General features: G+C 58.0%; 1 protein-coding gene across 13 annotated transcripts in view; it reads right to left on the reverse strand.

Moving 5' to 3' along the window:
- Positions 1-20937, reverse strand: part of RIMBP2 (RIMS binding protein 2) — a 92960-nt gene that overhangs the window by 63630 nt on the left and 8393 nt on the right. For all 13 annotated transcript variants that reach the window (XM_032396357.1, XM_032396356.1, XM_032396364.1 and 10 more), the window contains exons 3-4: positions 17525-17647; positions 5588-5692 (exon numbers count right to left, since the gene is read on the reverse strand). In XM_032396357.1, the coding sequence (XP_032252248.1) occupies positions 5588-5692; positions 17525-17647 (228 nt within the window). The remainder of the gene's footprint in view (positions 1-5587; positions 5693-17524; positions 17648-20937) is intronic.

The following is a 20937-nucleotide window of genomic DNA, read 5'->3' on the forward strand; positions in this document are numbered from 1 at the left end:
TGGGACGGGCAGTCCCGGAACCAGGCTGGGGCTGCAGGGAGCCTCCCGTCAGCACGGAGGAAGCCGCTGACCGGACACCAGTCCCGCAGGTGTGCACAGGGACTGGGGCAGACACTCTATTGAATGATCGCAGGGGTCAGTCCGTGATCCCCTGCCACCCACCACAACAGCGAGATCGCAACTCATGTGGCGGGCTCGGCTCCTCCTACCGCCCACGTCCGTGACAGCCCCAACCCTGAAAGCCATCACTTGGCACGTGGGAGCAGTTCTGAGCCACAGTAAAATCGGTCAGGTCTGCAGATGAATTTTAAATCTGGAAAAACCCTTAGATGATCACCACAGCGACTGTAACTAGGCAAGGATGCAGCTTCCTCGGGAAACAAAGTCTGAAGCCGGGGAGCAGCTGGGCTCTGGCCACCGGTGGCCTGGAGGGCGCCGGGGTCTGGGCGCCCACAGGTCAGGAGGAGGGCGGAGCCATGGCCTGGGGACTCCTTTGACGGGCATTAGAACTCAGCATCGGGTACTGAGACCAGCCCCGCGTCCATAGGTGGCCGCTCACCGCACCTCTCCTTCCGCGTCCAGGGATCTCGGCGCCTCCGCGTTTGCCGGGCACCTGCTACGTGTCGGCCGCGACCTCCGAGTGCAGACGCTGCTCTCTGGGACAGGCCACAGGCAAATGGATGAGCACGGCACCACCCATGGGGTGGCGTGCCAGAGGGCACGGGAGCAAGGAGTGGAGCCCATTCAAGGCCACGTGGCAGGGCAGGGATCTCAGTGACAAACACCGGCCCTGCCGTTACTGGGGGACCAGGCCTCCTGGGCAAAGATGCAAGAGGGGGCAGATGTGGTGTGGTTGGGGAACGGAGGCCAGGGCGGCAGGAGAGGAGGAGGCAGGGAGGCTGAAGCTCAGAGTCGGCCCGCGAGCCTCCCGGGCCCCGGGCTTTCCACACTTAGAATCAATGTTCACAGTGTGCGGGGCCTCCTCCCACTCTGCATCCCTCACCGCTGCTCCACGAGCCCTGGAAGTCACCGACACCGGGACTCCGCAATTGTTGACCGGAGTGTCGAGCGAATGAAAGCAAGGATTCTGGACTGAGCGCTTGGCCCCCCGATTTCCGTGGAGCAGGTGTCCCAGGGGACAGCCGGTGGCTGGTGGCCCGTAGACGGGACAGCGCCCTGCTCGGCTGCCTCTTGTACTTTCAGACTCTGCCACCACGGGCTACCAGAGCTACCGGCCGCTGGGTGGCCTCATCTTACCTTGATTTCCATTAGAACAGCCTTGGGCATTTTGCTTGCTTGCTTGCTTGCTTTCTTTCTTTCTTTCTTCCTTTCTTTAATTCAACGAATGTTTCCACTTGCTTCTCCCAAGCACCATCTTGGGCAGAGGGATGAGCTTCCAGGGAGAGAGGGGCGCCCCGCAGAAGGTTCGGGTCCCGGGCCCCTGACGGCGATGCATGAGGCCCGCGCGTCCTCGGGGCGGCCGGAAGTGAGGTTGGAGCATGTGCAGGAACCGCCAAGCACTGCCTGTGTTTCCAGGGAAAGTAACCCCGGCCTCACCTAAGACCCGTGGTGCATCAGGAGAAAGGACACCGTGAGCTCCAGGACGCAGACGATCCAGCAAAGCACAGACAGGGGTAAAGGGAGTTCCCAAGACGCGGGTGAAGGGGATTCCAGGCCCAGCTCTGCATCCTCAGGAGAAACCAGTGTGGGCGGAGAAGGCCGGGGCTCCAGGCAGGAGTCTCCGGGGAAAGTGGAGGTAAAGCCTCCCGGGTGTGGCCATCTTGAGAGGAATTCTGCTCTGGCAGAGGTTGGGAATAAGGAAGTGACGGGGACACAGAGACGAAGCAGACAAGCATTAAGAGGCATTAACTCTGGGGAACAGGTGACGAGCAGGTGTGGCTGAGGACGCAGTTCGACTTGGGACCTCGTGCTGAGGTGTCGCGTGGAAGGCTGGATGAAAGAAGAGGGTTCACAATCCAACGTGGAGAGCTCAGTGTGGCGGGGGGCGCACCCAGATAGTATTGAGACCCACGGGACCAGACGAGGTCGCCACGGGAGCCAGGGTAGACGGAGAGATGTGGCTTGCGGACCGAGTCTTGGGGAACACCTGTGATGTTTATGGGATGATCTGCGTGGAAGGAAATTACTGGAGAGGGTGGTGTCCTGGAAGCCTAGAGCACAGAGGGGCTGACCACCCAAAACTGTGCTCTGGGTCAAAGAGCATGAGGACAGAGGACCAGCCCTTGGCATGATGTCCATGTATGGACGGCAAGATGAGGGCGGGGGTCCCACTGGAGCGGATTCGAGAAAGTCTGGCAGCTGTTGCCAGAGAGAACGGGCGGCTCTCGGAGACAACATGCTGCTGTCCCATGGGACCCAGCTCTGGACCTCAGAGAGCTCTGGTACTTTTATTGTGGTAGGGGGACAAGGGCCCGACTCCAGTCAACCCTGAGCCTTACAGGGAGCATCCTGGCCCAGTGGGTTCAGTGCAAATCCAGTTCATGCTGCTCACTAGCTGAGTGGCATTTGGCAAGTGACTTAATCGCTCTGGGGTTTAGCTTCCCCGATTCGGAAATGGGACGATGACAGGACCCACTTCATAGGGTCATAATGGGCTTGAAGCGAGAGAGTTCTTGTTAAAAATAGTCCCTGGCACCCAGTAAGTACCTGGCTTCTTTTTAGGGTAAGATGCCATTTGTTCTTCCTTCGCCCTTCCTGACTCCCATGGTGTGTTACCCTGAGACCTCCCGGCCCTAACGCCCCTCACCCTCGCTGTCCCAGCCTGTGCACGGGGTCTGCGCAGCCCTGAAATGTTTATGTGCAAGGAAAACGCCCCCATCCCCTGACCTTTTCGCAGAAAACAGAAACACGGGACAATGAGTCACCTGAGAGCATTTCGCAGTCCACCGGTGTCCCTCCATCTAGGACTCAGAGCCTTTCCTCCCATCCCGTGTACCTGCCACTGGGTGTCTGCCCATCCAGGACCACGCCAGCTCGGCGATGTTTCCATCCGGCCCAGATCGACACCCACGATGTGTGAGGACTGGGAGGCCCAGAGTCAGCCTGGACTTGCCCCTTCCCGCACACCCCCACCCCTGCCTGCCCACCACAGCCCCTGAGCAGACGGCTCCCGCTCCTGATCCGTCCTGGGATGTGTCCACGTCTCCCCTCTGCAGCCGTGCCCCAGGTTGAGACGCCAGGCTTCCCGGCAGTGGGTAAGGGGCCTCCCTGCCCCTCCATAGATCAATCCCCAGTGCGATGCTCAAAGGATGTGCATCAGACCCTGTTAAACCCCTGCTTCAGCCCCCCAGTGGCGTCCCTTTCCCTTGGAACGAGATTGAGCTCCTTCTCACATCCAGTAGAGCACCCGGGGCTTGGCGCCACCCTCCTTGGGACACGTCTCCTGCCCACTGGGCATGGACTGTGTCCCTCCTTCCCCGGGCAACAGGGACCCGAGCACTTGCATGACCTGCCACCCACCTAAGCTTCGCCGTCTGGAATCCTGCCCTTGTGAACCCGTCACTTCATTCTGTCCCTTCTTCCCCGCATGGCATTTGCATGACCTGAACTCAGTTCATCCTCCCTCTGCGGGGGGCTCACTCTCCCTCCGTGGGGGCACAGGCCATCTCCCCCACCACTGGGCTCCCCTTCCGGAACCACCCAGAGCCGCTGACATGCAGCAGAGAGCCAACATTTGTTGAATGCATGAATGAATGAATGAATGAATGATCTCATCAGCAAGTGTAGCATGCTGGCCCTCCGTGCTGGAAATCAAATGGAAATAGGAACTCTGAAGAAATCGCCAATCTCGTTCCACTCAAGGTTCAAACTTCCTCTTCGAATGCTTTGTTCAGAAATCAGAGCTCTAAGACCTTGCCACATTGGCACCCTGATTTTGTACCGGTTTCTCTTCCTCGGCTCCCGCCACTGATGAAGCATCAGTGTGTCCAAAATAGAGACCACGATGAATGCAGGGAAGGGAGAAAGGAAATTGGACGAGGCACAGAAAAGGCTGAATATCAGAATTGGCTCTGGCACACTTTCCTGGCATCGGATGTTTCCTAAATGAAACTCCAGGCCCCCGGAGAAGGTGCTGCTGAGAATCACCGACCTGTTGCCCCCTCGGCAGGAAATCTGTATTTCCGCAGGCTTCCTATCTCCCTGGGAGGCGCCGGGCCAGGGACGGGGCTTCCGGGGCCGCGGGGAGCGGGCTCAGGTGCCGGGCAGCCGTTCCAGGCTCCGCACAGCGGGCAAAGAGAAGAGCCATATCTCTGCCTGGACCCCAGCAAGCAATATCCTTTCTGGATAACATCTAATGAAACGCTGCTCCTTACTGTGCGGGCCAACGTATTATGGCAGGTAATAAGGCTGGACAGTCCCCATCAGCGGGGGCTTAGTGACAGCTACCCTTGATACATGGTCTCAATAAACAGTCAGAGAAGCAGCCTGGGAAATTCTCCACCGGCTGCAAAGTCTGCTCCCAAACTCTGGAGGAGAGGGGCCATCCCAGCAGACTCTCAATGCCAGCCAGGTGGGCACACAGCCCTGCGTCCTTTATTACAAGATCAGAGGCCTGGAAAGGCGGTGGGGTGGGTGGAGGGTCACCCAGATGGGGGAGGGGGTTGCCCCCTGCCCATCAGCGGCCAGTCTCAGGAGCGCCCCCCACGGGCTGCCATGCACCTGCAGCCCAGACCAGAAAGGCTCTGGCTGATGGGGCCCACTGACCTCCGGGGAGGAGTGGCTCCAGGTGGGATTGGGGCTTCCGGAAGGAAATGAGAACCACACCCAGGACCCCAAGCCCCCCATAGAGGGATACAGGAGAGGACCAGAGCTGATGAGGAGGATGGGCCCCGGGGGCAATGTTCTTAGCCCCCCAGCACCACCATGGAGGCCACGGGGATGGGCCCCCTGAGCTGCTCAGTCCTACCCTCTGTTTTCCCTCCTTCTTCCTTGTTTCTTAGTCTCTGCTTCTCTTTCTTCTTTGTGTTCATTCCCTCTCTCTCATGCTGAAAATATTGCCCTGAGACTTGATCTGCTCACTTAACAGCACATGATGGAAATCTCCCCAGTTCAGCAGATATAAACCAAAATTATTCCTTTTAATGACGCCGTCCTGGTCTGCAGTATGGACGCACCGCAGTTTATACCCCTGCCTCCGATGGGCGTCAATTTAACCCCGTTCCCCACCCCCATCCCACCAGTACTGAAACAAAACAAAACAAAAAAAAACCCCAAAGAACAAAGAAAACAAAACCGAAGTCGTGTCGAACCGGTTCCTGTGGTTCTTACAGGGCATTTTGTCTGGAATGGAAGGTTTGCAGACGGAGACAGGTGTGTGTTTAGTTGTAACTGATGCCCGCAGGGCCGAAGCCACTCGCCCCCGCGCCCACCCGAGCGAGCTTTCCCCGCGAGCCCGCCGGCACCGCGCGCTGGAGGGTCCCCGTGTTGGCAGTCCAGCTCGGGACACGGGGGCCTCGGGGGAGCTGGGCAGCATCGGGAGGCACAGACGCCGGGAAGGAGGGGAGACGCGGGTGCGCAGCCCCACCCCCGTCCCTCGCACCCCTGCCCCGGGCGCGCCCGCGCTCACCTTCTGCAGCAGGTCGATCTCCTGCTGTTTGGCGTGGAGGACAGCCAGGGCCTGCTCATGCTCCAGCTCCAGGTGCTGCCGCCGTTCTGCGGCCTCTCGCATGTGCTGCGGGGGACAGGCGGGGTCAGCGCGGGAGCCGGGGTCCTGTGCGGCCGCCCTGGCTCTCCCCGCCCCCTCGCCCCTTCCCCCTGGGGGACGCAGACGCCAACAAGCCTTCCACCTCGAGCTGCCTTGTTTTCTCAACGCCCCGAGCACTGAGCGGAACCAGAGGTCCTCGTGCGAAGGCGAGCTCGGGTCCGTTCCCAGCCCCGTGCGAGCAGCAGCCCCAGGTTACGGATCCTCGCCCACCTAGCGGGTAGCGCTCCAAGCCTTTGGGGCGATTGACGTCCTGCAACCCTCCATTCACCTAGGAGGCAGGCACCGTAACGGGGGAAACGGGCACAGGGAGGTTGTCCGGCTCATCACAGCCTGGCAAGTGGCCGTCCCAGTTCGGGTCAGGCTCCACGGAGCCTCCGAGTCGCAGGCTTCGGCGCTGTCCGCCCGGCTCTGCTCCAGCCACCCTGGCCTCCTTCGCAAGCATTCCCGGCAGGCGCTGACGGGACCGCACCGATACCGCTCGGACGGTGGAGACGCGCCTCCGCACTCCGGCGCCGTACGGGGCACGGGACACAGTGCAGCATTTAGGAGCCGCACGGCCCGGGTTCAAATCCCAGCGCTGAGCTTGGGCCGGGGCCTTAACCTCTCTGTGCTTCACCTGCTCCCCCCGGATGATTCAGTAGCATCATTAGCCGTTTGTAAATGGTTAATTAACAACACGCTGAGTAACTGTTGTTGATGGCTAATTACGAATCAGCGCCCGCTCCGTGCAGGTGTTGTGAATGTCTTACGAGGTGCGGGGTACCTGGCATCTACGAAGTCCTGGGTCTCCTTCCGCTCTGAGCCGAAGGAGCCCTGTGCACGTCACGTGGCACGGCGCCCTGAGGCCGCTCCAGCGCGTGCGCGGGGGGAGGAGCTTGCAGGGAGGGGCGGAGCCTGCGGGGGAGGAGCCTGCGGGGGAGGAGCCTATGGGAGGGGAGGAACCTGCAGGGGAGGAGCCTGATGGGGAGGAGGAGCCTGCGGGGAGGGGAGGAGCCTGCAGGGAGGGGAGGAGCCTGCAGGGGAGGAGGAGCCTGCGGGGAGGGGAGGAGTCTGTGGGGAGGGGAGAAGTCTGCAGGGAGGGGAGGGGCATGTGCGGGGGAGAAGCCTGCACACGGGAGGAGGAGCCTGCAGGGAGGGGAGGAGTACGCAGGGGGAGGAGGAGCCTGCGGGGAGGGGAGGAGTCTGGTGAGGGAAGGAGCCTGTGGGGAGCGGAGGAGCATGGAGAGGGGAGGAGCCTGCAGAAGGAGGGGAGCCTGCCCGCAGGACCACTAGCGGCTTGGACCGCGGCACCGGTAAGATGGTGGCGAAGGAGAGGCTGCGCTCCCATCGATGGGCACTCGCTGTGCGCTGCGCACCCGCCAATGCGCGCACCGCCTCGTCCGACGCCGGCAGCTGGACGCTGCGGTCACCGCCGGCCGTGGGCGCCGGACCCGGAGCCCCGAACGACTTGCTCGCTCGAGGCCACACAGCGCGGAAGCCTGTCCAGGGCGGCAAGCCTCCCAGTCAGGGTCCGCCTGCTGTCCGACCTCTCCTGGCCCGAGGCCTCCTCCCACGCGCCTTCTCCACCCTGAAAGTCCGCTGCGGGCAGGTGGGCGGCTTCGGGCTCTGGGCGCCGAGCTGGTTGCATGAACAATGACGCAGCTGTCTAATTACACTATTGTTCCGGCTAATTTCTGAGCTTCTGTTTATTTTGGAAGCGCGCACTGCGAATGCAGCCCGGGTACTCTCTATTTAGCTTCGGGAAGGAAGCTGTTAGTGGAAGGAGGAAACCATCTTCCTTACAAGGATTCATGAGGAGCACGGACCGAACTCGGAGATGGTCCGAGCGCGCCGGGGCAGGCTTCACGGCCGCGGCGCATCGCGGGGCGGCAGACCCTCCGTGGGCTCCATGCCTGGACTTAACGGGTCAGACGGACGAAAACCACTGGCTTCGGAATTGCTGGGGCTGATGAGCCCGTCACTGTGGCGTGGCTGTCAGGAACGCACATGTGTGTACAAGTACATGCCCCTCGTGCGGTACGATGTTCGAGGCCGTGATGCCCCAGCAGGGAGGACCGGTTCGTGGGAGCTCGGACCACACCTGTCCCTTCAACATTCCCCCCCCCACACTGCCCCTGCACCTGCTGCCCTTCCCAGCCACACGGCTCCGGAGGCGTCTCCGCTGGCCACGTCCACACCCTCACTTCCCGCTCTGCTGTCTGGCCTCCCCCACCACTCGGCTGACACCCCCTGCCTGACACCCACGCCGTCCAGCCCGCAGCCACCCATCCCTCGGCACCTCTCCAGCCCGCGGCCTCCCCTTGACAGGCACGCTCTGTGCCCCGCCGGCTCCCCTCCTTCCCCGCCGCTCCCTTCCTCCTGCGCGGTCTCTCCACCCCAGGATGGTTGCTTATACCCTTTCCGGGGTGGATAGCCCGCCTCCCGGCTGTAGCTGCCATCCATAAACTCTCGCTCCCAAATGAAATCCTTATCTCTTCGCTGGTGGCCAACTGCCCACTCACCCTCCCCACCTGGAGGGACAGGAGGAATCTCAAATTTAGCCTGTCCAAAACTGAGTTCTGGACTTTCTCTCCCAAACCACTTGCTCCCCAGTCTGCCCATCTCAGCAATGACACCACCATCCACGCAGTTCCCTCTCTGCCCCCCCCCAATTCCTTCCTGCTCAATATCCAGAGTTTGCAAAGTGCTTCTGTGTGCTGGCCATAACCACACACACAGGTGGTCTTCCTGCCCCCAAAAGGTCCCCCAGGACGTCCAGTACGCTCTCCAGGACAGAAGTCACCCCCATGGCTTTATGTGTCCACCCGACTGGGCAGAGGTGCCCAGGGAGCTGGGGAAGTGTTATTTCTGGGCACGTCTGAGAGGGGTTTCCAGAAGACAATGGCATTTGAATGGGTAAGAGAGGAAAGGAGTCGCCCTCCCCTACGTGGGTGGGCCTCATCTACTCCACTGAGGACCCAAAGGACAAAAAGGTGGCAAAGGGCCAGTTTGCTCTCATCCTCTCCTGCCCTCGAACACCTGTGCTCCTGGTTCTCAGGCTTTCAGACTCAGGTCAGGACTTAAAATCAGCCCGCAAATCTCAGGCGTCCAGACTCAGACAGAATTGTGGACGGCAGATCAAGACCTGAGCTGAGATCAAGAGTCAGACACTTAATCGACTGAGCCACCCTAAAGAGAGACTATTCTTGATGACATCATCCGAGCACCTTGATTCAGCCATGCCTGAAGCCTAACATATCTCTCATATACCCCACTTTATCAACCAATGACTTTCCTCTTTTTTTTTCTTCAAACTATTTGACATAGGTTTCTATGAACTTTATCCCAAATTGCCCGAACTAAAATATTTTTCAACAGCATTTACGGCTGCCACAAAATGTAATTCCATCATGTCTTACATTATGCACTGAAATTTCATGACTTTTTATTCTTGCTTCTCAAAATAAAGAGACAGCTGGTGGATCATGACAGCTTTGGGGCTGTTTCAATTCCCTGTTTGGGGTAAGAAACAGCCAGAGCGCCAAAGGAGCTTTCCAGAAGTAAGTGACACCTTCTCAGCAGCAGAAAGAGTATAAACTGGAGGTCAGGGAGGCAGGGGTGGGGTGGGGTAGGTGGGGTCAGGGTGCTTGGTTTACCACGACAGTCATCCTGTCAGGGGGCCTGGGCAGGCCTGGTAGATACCAGCTGCCATGTCTCTCCACCACTGGTCAAGCAAAGAAGTCCTAAGCTCAAAGTTGCTGGCAGGAGATTACCTTAGCCACAGGGTACCCATGGTGTGTGGATCTGGAGACCCAGGAGTCCAGCAACAGAACCAACCAAGGGGGTGTCCCTGGAACTCCGGGCAGATGGCCAGTCCAGAGGATGTACGCAGAGACCACACTTCAACCCTTCAACACTGGGACCTTCCACCCCAGGAAGGAGCCAGGGGAGGAGCTCAGGGATCAGGTGGAAGGAAGGGGAGTGATGTGGGAAACCACAAACCTGCATGATCCCGCGTGTGGGGCCGCAGCAACTAGCCCTCCTTGGTGCTTATCGTAGACTGTACACCTATGTCCTTCTTGTCCCTGTAAGCAGATTGCTGGCATGGTCTTCCCAGCCCCACACATCAGCATCCTCATCCTCACCTAAGCACAAGTTCTGGAAAGATTATTGTGCTAAGTACTTCATACACACGACCCACTGAATCTTTGCAACAACTTCGGGGGCAGGCAATATTTTTACTCCCATTTATAGAGAAAGAAACTGAGGCCTAGAGAGCTTAAGTAACCTGCTCAAGGTTGCCCGGCCAGGAAATGATGAAGCAAGGACTTGAACCCAGGGAGCCCAGCCCCCTGACCTGTGCATACATCCCTTCACTCTGTCATCTCCCTGCTGGGCGGGAGGCTTCCCATGGGATCCTGCCCGTGTGTGTGGGATGTGCTGATACGCAGCAGGCTTCCCGCAAGAGAATCAGCGTGAAACCGTTTCACGCAACGTCTCTGAAGCTCTCAGGCTGGGAGACACACTCTGTGCTCGGCCACAAGGCGAGGTGTGTGCCGTGTGGCCGGGGCAATAAAGAGCAGCCTCATTTCTCCTGGGAGCCAATTCACGTCGTCATTCCTATGATTTCCTCAAGCCGTCCTGATTCCGCTGTCCCTGGCAGTGCTAGGACCCACGGGTTCTCAGAGAGCCCGAAAAACCCTGGCTTTCACCCAAACCCCACCAAATTCCTAATATTCGGCTTCGCTTCCCTTTACACATAGCTTCCCGATTCTGGGAGCACATGCCCCGTTCCACAGGAACGTTTCGCATCCGAGAAGTACTAAGGATTGGGCACCGCAGCAAGGAAGGCCCGTCTGAAACATGCGCCCTGTGGCGGGATTTCTTTTTAAAGCGGCGACGTTTATAGCTGGCTGTCGACGTCAGCACCAGCATTTCAGTGGCCTGCAACGCTGACATTAGAGGGCACGCGGGGAGCACCCCGCATTATCTCCTTGATGTTAGATCAAAGGGGGGTGTGTCTTCTGCTTCGGATCCTGCCCTGCGTGAGCGAAGAAATTAAGGAGAAACTAATCTCGCTTCATAGGAGTTACCGGTGACACGTTTGATGCCGCCTTCGTGGGCTCTGGTTGCACCGTGGCAATGGCGAGGGCTCTCTGCACACGATCTCCCTCCGCACGACATCTGGTGGAAGGAACCCCGGCACTGGCCAAGCTCACGCCTTGAGACACGAGGAAGATGGGGCATCTCCAGCTGTTGGTTTGTCTTCCGTGTCCTGTGACTTCCGGTCCCGCCTCTGCAAGCCAGATTCATTCATAACGGGAATTAGCACGCAGACAGAGCCGTGTGCATTCTGGAAGCGGAAACGGCTTTGCCAGAGTGTCTTCGTTTCTCACACCGCAAAAAATTAGGAAGTGGGGAGCCCCTTTGACAACACCTGGGAGCTTCCCTGACTCCCGATTTGTCCTTAGTCCCGTGGACTGGCCCTTGCTCCCCGCCGGCCCCCAGTGCAGGTGGAGACGCAGGGACAGGGGCACTCAGCCTGCGCAGTGGGTCAGACGCGCCTGCCCTGAGCCCCAGCACGCTCCTCTGTCAAACGGAGAAAGAAGCCCGCCTTCCCAAGGTTGCTGGAAGGACCAGATGAAATACTAGATTCACGGTGACCTGCCCAGAGTTACGTTGAATGCAATTATTGGTGAGTTCCAAGTGTGCCATCTGATTATCTGTTTTCCATGTTTTCTGTCCTCTTCATTGTTCTAGCTCCCCTTCCCTACCTTCTTTGGATTGTCTTTTTTGTGTATCTACTAAGTGTTGGGCATTTCCTTTTCGTGTATCTACTGAGTGTTGGGCTATAAATTTTTACCTAATTTTTAGTGGTTGCCCCAGAAATCTCAATATACGTGTTTAAATTTAAATAATCTACTCAGAATTGTAATTTGCCTCTCCAAGTGGAATGTAGAAGCACAAGCACAGCTCAGTGTCTTCACTTTCCCTCTTTATGTTGTGGTTGTCATGGGTACGATTACATTTATATACATCCAAAAACCACAGAGATTCGCTCAGTGGTGAGAGTCTTGACCCACGAACAGATGAGCCCTGGGGAGGTGACCTGTGAGAGTAGGAGTTGGTTAGAAGTGTGATGGGCAGGGGATTCTATGCAGAGGGGATTGTATGTGCAAAGGTCCTGTGGTAGTAAGGATCATGGCAGGTGCCAGGGTGAAGGAAGGCTGGTGTGACTGGGGCCATGGATGGGATGGCCAGGACAAGAGAGAAAGAAAGGATCGCATGCCTCTGGATGCAGCAGCTGAGTGGGCGGGGAAACAGGGAAGAAATGAGACTCGATTTCTCATTTCAGGGACTATGGGCTTTGGCTGAAGCGCAGTTTACTTCCTGAACACGTGCTTTCATGTATCCAAACATCATTATGGAACACTTATTCCATGCCAGATGCTTGGATGCTTGTAATAGAATAATGAACAAGTGAAAGATTATTTTTGTTCTTGTGAAGCTTACATTCTGGGGGCGGGAAATGCAGGAAATAAATGGGTTATCTATCAAGTGAATGGGAGTTTCAGGGACCGATAAAGGATGATGGTGAGGCAGGGGAGTGTGCAAGGGGAGAAGGACGTAGTAGAGACTCTACTCAAGCTGGTGAGGGAGGTGACATTTGGCCAAGACCCCCATGATGACAAGGAGCCCGTTGAGGAAAGTTTCAGGGAGAGCTCAGTGAGGCAGGACCCAGCTCGGTGTGAGTGTCTGCGGTGCAGGGGTGAGCAGGAGGGGGTGGTAAGAGGTGCGGGAAAGGGGCAGGTCTGGAGCAGAGGACACAATCCCCCTCCACGGTCCTGTGCGCCCCCAGGATGACAGGTGGAAGCCCTCACTTGGGTACACATTTTGGCCACTAGGTGTGGCCCTGACTCATTGGTCCGTGAGTGCAGGTGGATACGCAGTGTACCCTGTGGTTGTGTCTGCCAGGGAGGAGAAGGCCATGTGCAATGTGCAGGGCACGTCCTGGGGGCTTCAGAGTCTGCATGGACTCCTGGACATGAGGCCCCAGGGCAGGGTGCGCACGCACCACATGGGAATGTGCAGGGCTGGGACCCAGAAAGGCTGTCTCGGTGCAGCGTGCACGGGCACCTGCTCCCCACTCCACGCCAGCCCACCCAAAGGTTTCTTAACCTGATGGAGGGGCCCCTCGTCCCACCGCTGTTTCAATTTTCATTTTCCTGATGACTGTGAAGTTGAACACCTAGCCCGCTCAGCAGCTCGGGGGTCTGATGGGCTGGCTCGGCACCAGGGGTGAGGGTCTGAGTCTCGGAAGGGGACCAGGTCCCACCTTCTGCCGGATGCAGAACAGGACGTGTGTGTGTCCCGCAGCGCCCGCCAGGGGCCAGCGGGCACTTGGCCTCTTGCAAAGTCTCTCCCCGCAGTGCTGGAGGCAGCCAGGGAAGCTTTCAGAGCAGCAAATTTCCTGTTTCTGGCTGGTATCTGAACATCGAGATCACGCTATCAATGCCTGGATCAGGCCCATGGAAGGTTTTGCTGGAGACGGAGCCCTCCGCATTATTCTCATGTTGCAGAAACCCCCAGAGGGTGTTATCAGAGCCTGAGTATCAGAACATAGGAAACGAGCCACAGAACATTAATTACGGGTCCGCACAGGGCTGAATCTCCGGGCGGGTACCAGGAAAGGGAGGGGCGCAGGGAAGGAGCCGCAGATAAAGGAAGATTATAATTGTTACTGGGAGAGTCACTTATTAATCCCAGATAAGCAGTTGTTCATTAACACAAAATAAGCCTTAGATTATCTACACTTAAATGGACTAATCTGTTGATTATGAGAACAGAACCCGGTCCTGAATGTTTTTTTCCCTTTTCCTTTGAATCACAAAATACAATGCGCTGTTTAATTACTGGAGCACGTCTCTATGCACCTGGGTCAGACTTCCAGACCTGACACGGGGTGCTGTGCGTTCTGGTCCTGTTGCTGGAAGAGAGACTGACACAGGATCCCTTGTAACCTGCTGCTGGCCTCGCGTGCATCCGACCAAGAGCGCTCAGGACTCTCAAGTAACAGGAAGGTCCCAACCAGGCCTGCCAGCCCCACTCCACAGTCTTGCTGGAGAGGCCCGCGATCAGGTGCGGGCCTCACTCCATCCCATCTGCAGGGCCCTCCTTCCAAGCACGGTCACACTCATAGGCTCTGAGCGGACGCAAACGTGGGGGACACTGCTCACCCCATCCCGGCCATCCAGCAGCTTCCCTCCGCGGCCACGGTCCCGTCCCCAGGAGCTGCCCCTGCTGGGCCCTGTCTGCTTCGCGGCCTCCATCAGCCGTGTCCAGGCTGAGCTCTTTGGGGCCGGCCACTCTCCCCTGCCAGGGCTCTCGTCCCGTCCTCAACTACAGACGGACGTCTGTTCCGTCTGACAGACAGCACTGCCTCCCGGGCCCTGAGCAAGAAGACAGAGGAAAGGGAGGAGGCAGCTGTGCTTGGGACTCTTCTCTCCACGGGAGCTGGTCTGACGCTCAGGACCTAGGACGCCCTGAGCCCCGGGCAACAGGAGGTCCGTGTGGAAAGCACTCAGCCTTCTTGCAGAATCCTTGAGTCCGAGACGCTGGAGGAGAAGACTTAGGTCTTCCTCTGGGTTCCACTGGGTCTCTCACCAGGGTGATGGCAACAGCCTGTGAGGTGTCCGAGGCGCTGGGAAACCCGCGTCCTCTTCCAATCAGCATTTGGGTCACACTCTTCAGGCTGCTCAAGCGCCGAGTTACCTGGCAGCCCCTGATATGGCGGAAAGGCCTCCAGAGGAACCGTGTGCTGGTGGACTCATGATTTACAGAATGCATTACAGACCATCAGAGAAAAGCCGCACGGCGTCTTGAGCTAGACTGAATTCCCAGTGATATTTGGAAACAAAAAAGCCAACATATGACCGTGACCACTAGACTGATTATCAGTTGGGACAGACACGGAATGCAGGCCGGTACAGCGTGGGGCTGTGGTCACACCTCATTAGCATAAAACGGGCATGCTGCATTCGCGGAGCATCGTGTCCCCCCCCGCCCCCTTCACTCGGGGGCTTGGAAGATGGCGTCAGCTACAAGGCGACAAAATTTAGTCAGCCGGGACCGCCAGACCACCGAGTGACGAGACGCTGTGATTGCCATCTGAGCGTCACACTTGAACCCAAATGCGTCCGCCTCACTCATCATCTGGTAACTGAAAGGAGCCGCCTTCTTGATGATTAGCGGGACGTCCCTGAGCCGTTGTGGCTCATTCGCTCAGTAAAGCTGAACAGAGAGGCGTTTTGTGCGGCAGGTACCAAGCGGCAGGCTGTGCTCGGACCCGGCACTGGAGCCGTGGGAGTGTGGGGGCAGGGGGCGGAGGGCGGGAGCCCAGAGAGGCCCGCGCAGGGGTGAGGCTTTGGGTGGCGAGTGACTGGTCCATGGAGGTTTGGGGGCGGCGTTGGGACCCGATCTCAGTTTGAACAGTGCTGTTCTGGCTGCCATGGTCAATGCAACAGGCAGGTTAGGATGGCAGGGCGGGGCCTGGAGACCAAGAGAGGCAAGTGCCAGAAGCCTGGGCGCTCCTGGCTGCCCCGTGTCCCTGTGGGGCCCTCATGGGCACTGACTTGTGCTGATGGAGACAGCTGCCCACCCAGCTGCCCACCCAGCGCCACCCTTAGAAGATGGGCCCCTGTGCCGTGGCCTCACGGGACGTGCCCATCTGGACCCCACACACCACCCCCAGACCACAGCTTAGCTTCTCCACCCTGGACTTCCCTGCCCCAAAGTCCCTAAGCTCTGCCCTCTGAGGACAGATGACACCCCTGGGGTGTTCGCCCCTAGATAGGAGGGCAGCCAGAGAGGTGCTGTTGGCAGGTGCGAGGGACAGAACCTGAGCTCGAACCCGGGACGTCTACCTGCGTGCAAGGCCCGAGTGCTGAGGTTCAACCCCGGGGCCCGACGGGCAGGGCGGTGGGCTCCACGCTGCTGGTGAAGGTACCTGGCCCCCACCCACTCCAGGTAGGAGGAGAGACCGGCCCCAAGCACACAGGTCAGGGGGACACACAGAGGTTTGCACCGGTGGGAATTCACACCCCTGAACCTATGCATGAGGACTCCTCTGCTCTCAGATAGATCGGTGCTATTACTCACCTCCTTCAAATCGTCTCAGGTGGGGCAGGCTGAATTCCGCCCCCCAAAGACGCCCACCTCCCGATCCCTGCGGCCCGTCATCATGTCCCCTCACCCTGCAGGTGCGGTTAAGTGAGGGCGTTGAGGGGAGACTGCCCGGTGGGCCCAGCAGCATCCAGTACAGCGTCCTTGTACGCAGGAGGCAGACACGAGCGAAGGTGGAGGCAGGCGCCGTGCACCGCCAGTAGAAGGTGGAAAAGACTCGGAACAGAGTGTGTGCGCAGCCTTCAGACAGGAACACCCTGCCCACGCCCTGCTCTCGGACGCCTGGCCCCCTGCACGGCAGGGGGACACATTCCTGCTTCTTCAGCAATGGGAAGCCAGTCCACGCGGTGTCCAGGCTCGGCACCACTTTGGGTCCTGGTCTTGGAGGCTGCCCTGCAGGGGGTCCCTGCCCTCCAGACCCCAATAAGCCCCCTCCCCAGTCGTGCCAATCACAAAGGTCTCCAGGCCGCCCGACGCCCCCTGGGCGGCCACGGTGCTCGGCACTAGCCTTCCCAACGACGTGAATCCAGCTGGCGTGGGCAGAGCCCCGGGGACACAGCCACGGATTGCCAGCCCAGCCGCCACCGATTCACCCACCACCCCAAGTCGTCCCGAGCACGGAAGGCAGGGTGGGACGGACGTGCTCTGTGCCTTCAGAGAGCTCAGGCCCTGTCTGTGCGCTGTGGAAATGCATGATTACGTAGTAGGACCTCCTTTCCATCAGGTGCTGTCCTAAATCTAGAGCAAACGGTGGACAGCAGACTGGTCAGAGCCAGCCTGGGCCCTGCCTTCGGGGAGGTCGAGGCGGGCATGTACAGAGCAGGGGTTTTGGTAAATTCACAAGGGTGTGTAATCATCACACAAATTCCAGAATGTTCCATCACCCCGAAGAAAAGCCGTCGCTCCCTATTCCCACCTCACCCCAGACCCTGCCAGCCACGAATCTGCTTCCTTCCGAGAGCCAGCGGTTTCCCCCCATGGGAGGACGGTCCCTTCAGATGAGGGAGGGCAGGGACTGCTGTGCTCGGACCCTGTCGGTACCGCACCCCAGGACCAGAGGTGATGATTAACTTAGTCTCCCATGTTTAAAAAAAGTTTCCTTAACGAGAATTCATTCAGCTTAACTCCGTGTCATCAGCAGCAAATCAACCCCCCCCCATTAAATATTGACAGGGATCCCAGCTCCTCAGGAATGCATGAAGGGCCCCCAGCTCCCTGCACCCTGATGAAGCAGCCTTCTGACTTAGCTATTCTCTTTATAACAAAGGTTTCTCTTTATAACAAAGGTGAGGAACAGCTTAAATTCATGAGGTTTGAGAAGCCCATGTAGACGCCCCGGGGCCTCAACATGAGGACGCTGGGTTCCCACTCCGAGCCCCGCCCACCATCTCTTGCTCAGCTGAGTTTAGCATCCTAAGAAATGGGAATGTATAACTGGTTTCACGGGACCACTTCCAGAAACATTTGGATTTTGTTACTTATCACTTTTGATATCATCCAAAGGGTGAAAACAGCCCCAAGGGCCCTGAATGTGGGCGATGGCGTCAAACAGAGTCTCAACCCCTGTCCGCTTTGCGGTCCCGCGGCCCCTCGTCCCGTGCACTGGCCCTAAGGGATGCAGAGGCGTCCCGGTCCTACCTTTAGGACCTGTTCTAGGTTCTCCAGCTTGGCTTGGAGCTGATGCTTCTCCTTCACAGCCGAATCGCGTTCTCTGGTCACTATGGCGAGTGCGTGGTAGAGCCAAGCATGCTCCGCTCTCACCTACAGGGAGCAAGGGCGGAGAGAAGGGGCTGTTGACTGCACGCACAGTGGCTGGCATCTACCACTTCCTCCTCGGGGTTGTGGGGAATCTCCCCTCCCTCCCTCATCCTGGATTGTGGACTCCACAGTGGATCCAGTCCTGCCGGGGTGAATGCGTGTGGACAATCAGCACCCAGCATCCCCTCCTCCTCCCGCCTCCCCCATCACAGCGGCAGGGACTGGCTCGGGAATGGGACTGTGACCCGGGCCCGGCCAATCAGTGCAATCCCATCCCCTGGATATAGTGATTGCTGGGGAGGGACCCAAGACCCAGTTGCACCCATGGAGAATGAGACGTTGGACTGGTAGAGAAGCGTGGGAAGCCTCTCCCTCTTTTTTCCACTGGACTTGGAAAGTTGAGGACACAAGGCTGGAGCTGGAGCCATCGTGAGGGGAGAATCCAACTGAGAACAGAGCCAACAAGATGGACATAAAACCAGGAGAAACAGAGGGAGAAACAGGATCCTGAGGACCTAATTTGAGCACCTAGATCAAGCTGTGCCTGAAGCTAATATTTCCTTTCCAGTCACACAGGCCAATAAATTCCCTTTGTTTGCTTACACCAGTCTGAATCATTTCCTGTCCCTTTGAACGGAGAACCCTAACACATACAATTATTATCCAAATTGTCCAGGATACTAATTCTTTTGTCTAAAAATTTCACTTTTGTCTTAAAAGTGCATAAAAATGGCGACAAGCCTCCATGTGCTTTAGGATGATGGATGTCCTAATAACCTCAGGAACCGCGTGCACTCTCAGACCACAGCTCCCAGGACCAGGTTCTGACCTTAGGTGGGAGGCACCATCAACTCTCCATCTCTCTCCTCTGGCTTCTTTGAAAGCAGTGAGGACACGCGACTGATGAGGGAAGATACCTCGGTTCATTCCCCATTCATTTTTGCTGTGCGGCATATCTGAGCCCAACCACAGGCTTTTCATTCCTTTCCCTCCTCCCGGATCTTACAACGTGAATTATGGCTTCAATAACAGACTGCCACAAGTCATATTTGTCAGCTCCAAAAGAGGCCCTTTCTGTTCCAAGCACTCTGTGTACAGACTACAAGTTCAACCTGACAGTTTTTGTGGCGCCTGAAGAAAGGACGGCCCCCACGTGGCGCTCCTGAATGGCACGGGGTTGCGGGGAGGCTGTTATTAAGGGGTCAGGGAGAGGTCTGAATCACAGGAGTATTTAAACGCCGTTCTGCTCCAGCATGAAGCATCAGGCAGCGAGCTTGGGAAAAAAAATTCAAATGCTGCAGGTGAAAAAGTCATGATCTATTTGAACTCACACTTGAACTCAGACTTGAACCCCAACACTAGGGCACAGGTTCGCCGGAAGCCACCATTTCCCATGTTCTAACTCATCAAGAGCAATGTCCAGGGCTCCATGGCCAGCCTCCCACACAGCCAGCATGCACCCCGATGAATATCAGGGCTTGCCTCCCTCTGATTGAAACCTCCCGTGGCTGCCACGGAAATTAGACCTGGGTCCAGACTCCTGCGTGCTTCTGCAGCCTCTGGCCCTCCAGCTGTCCCATCTGACCTGCTGCCCCGTACCACCACTCACTCGGGCTGCCCTGGTCTTCCCTTTATCCCGGAAACAAGCCATACGCATTCCTACCCCAGGGCCTTTGCACGTGCTGTCTGCCCCACGGCAAGTACCTATCCCCCCCTTCCCCCGATCCTGGCGGGTCTGGCTCCTTCTCATCATTTATGCCACCTTCTCAAACAGGCCCTCCCACCGCGTTCCAGGTGACAAAACCCTCCCCACTCGTCTGCCCCCAGCGCCCTTGCTGCTTGGCCGTGCTTTATTTCCCACAGGCATTTCACACTATCTGTGTAGCTGTTTACGTTTCCCTGCGGTTGCTCCTCATTAGAGTCAAAGTCCCAATTGGACAGGACTTGTCCTTGTGACCCAGTTCTCTGTCACTGGAGCCTGGAAGGGAGCCTGGTGCCGTCAGTGCTCCAGGAATGAAAAGGCACCAGGGGAGGACAGGCACATGCAAGGCGGCTGTGTTCCTGGCCAGATGGATTTTGCTGGTCCCTCCTGGTCTACTGTCCACCCACACTCATCAGGCTTCAGGCCTCAGGAGGTCAGTCTCCCAGACCACGTGGTTCCTGATGAGGTTTGGCCAGCGGGAGGCACCAGCGGGAAAGCAGGGGCTGAGGAGAGGCAGGTCGGTGTTCCTGCCAGCACCCTGCGGGGTGATTTGTGCACGGAAGCACTCTCTCGGCAGGCCCGAAGCTGCTGTCCCTGGAACGGCCTGCTGGCAGGGCTGGCAGGGCTGGCCGGTGGCGGGCGCCTGGGAGTTTGGATCGCAGTCCAGTCCCTATTCCCAATTCCCTAACTGATGGGAAGTGTCCAGACTCTTTGTGCACAGCATGCGGTTTCTGCTGAGCACCTGCTCTCCTTCGGCGAGGCGGGGATTTGGGATGTGCCGGGGGAGTACAACAGCCCCCTCGACACTCCGGGCACCGGGGCTCTGCTGGGCTCCCTGGGACAACCCTTCACGTGTGCGGTGACGCCTGGTGCTGCCGGAACTGAGCTCGTCCCGGCTGACTCCTACGGGAGGCTCTGGAGGCTGGAGGCCGGCCACCCCTGGATCTTCCTTTCCCGCCACTGACGGTACTTTGTATCTCGCTGGTGATGGATCGTAACCATGAGCGTGCTTGTGCGCTGAGCCCTGCAAGCCTTCCCAGTGAATCATGGTGCCTGGGCGGTCTTGGTGACCCCGACACAGTGTCCTCCCCCCACAGCCACAGGTACACTCAGAGAGCCTCTCCCTCGCGCCCTCTCCCCCGGCCCTGCTGCCCCTGCCCAACCCGCACACATGCATCTGGAGCCTCCGGAAGGCGCCGGACCCGCTCTGCCATGGGAACGCTACACATGATGGTCAGCGAAGACGTGGGAGCATCAGGCCTGCCCGGAAACCCTACACACCCCACATGGAGCCAAAATGCTGTGCTCTGGTACCTGGAAATACTGCAGGTCACTGCAGTAACATAAGAGAATGGGATACTATTGGGGGAGACCCGAGTTGCATTGGTCTTGAAGTCAGTCTTTTAAAGGGAAGTGGACAAGGATGAGGGAGGAAATGCAGGGACGTCTGGACAACGAGGATGCTCTAGGAGTTGTTGGCATTAATAGACCTCATCTCACACGGGGACTTCGGTATTTCTCTGACCTACAATTCCCCATAGTGTCCCCCACATGTTTAGCAGAATGAGTAAGGTCATTCTTCTGGTCTTTC

This window comes from Phoca vitulina, unplaced genomic scaffold (genome assembly GCF_004348235.1).
Source record: "Phoca vitulina isolate PV1807 unplaced genomic scaffold, GSC_HSeal_1.0 scaffold91, whole genome shotgun sequence".
In the NCBI taxonomy this organism is placed as follows: domain Eukaryota; kingdom Metazoa; phylum Chordata; class Mammalia; order Carnivora; family Phocidae; genus Phoca; species Phoca vitulina.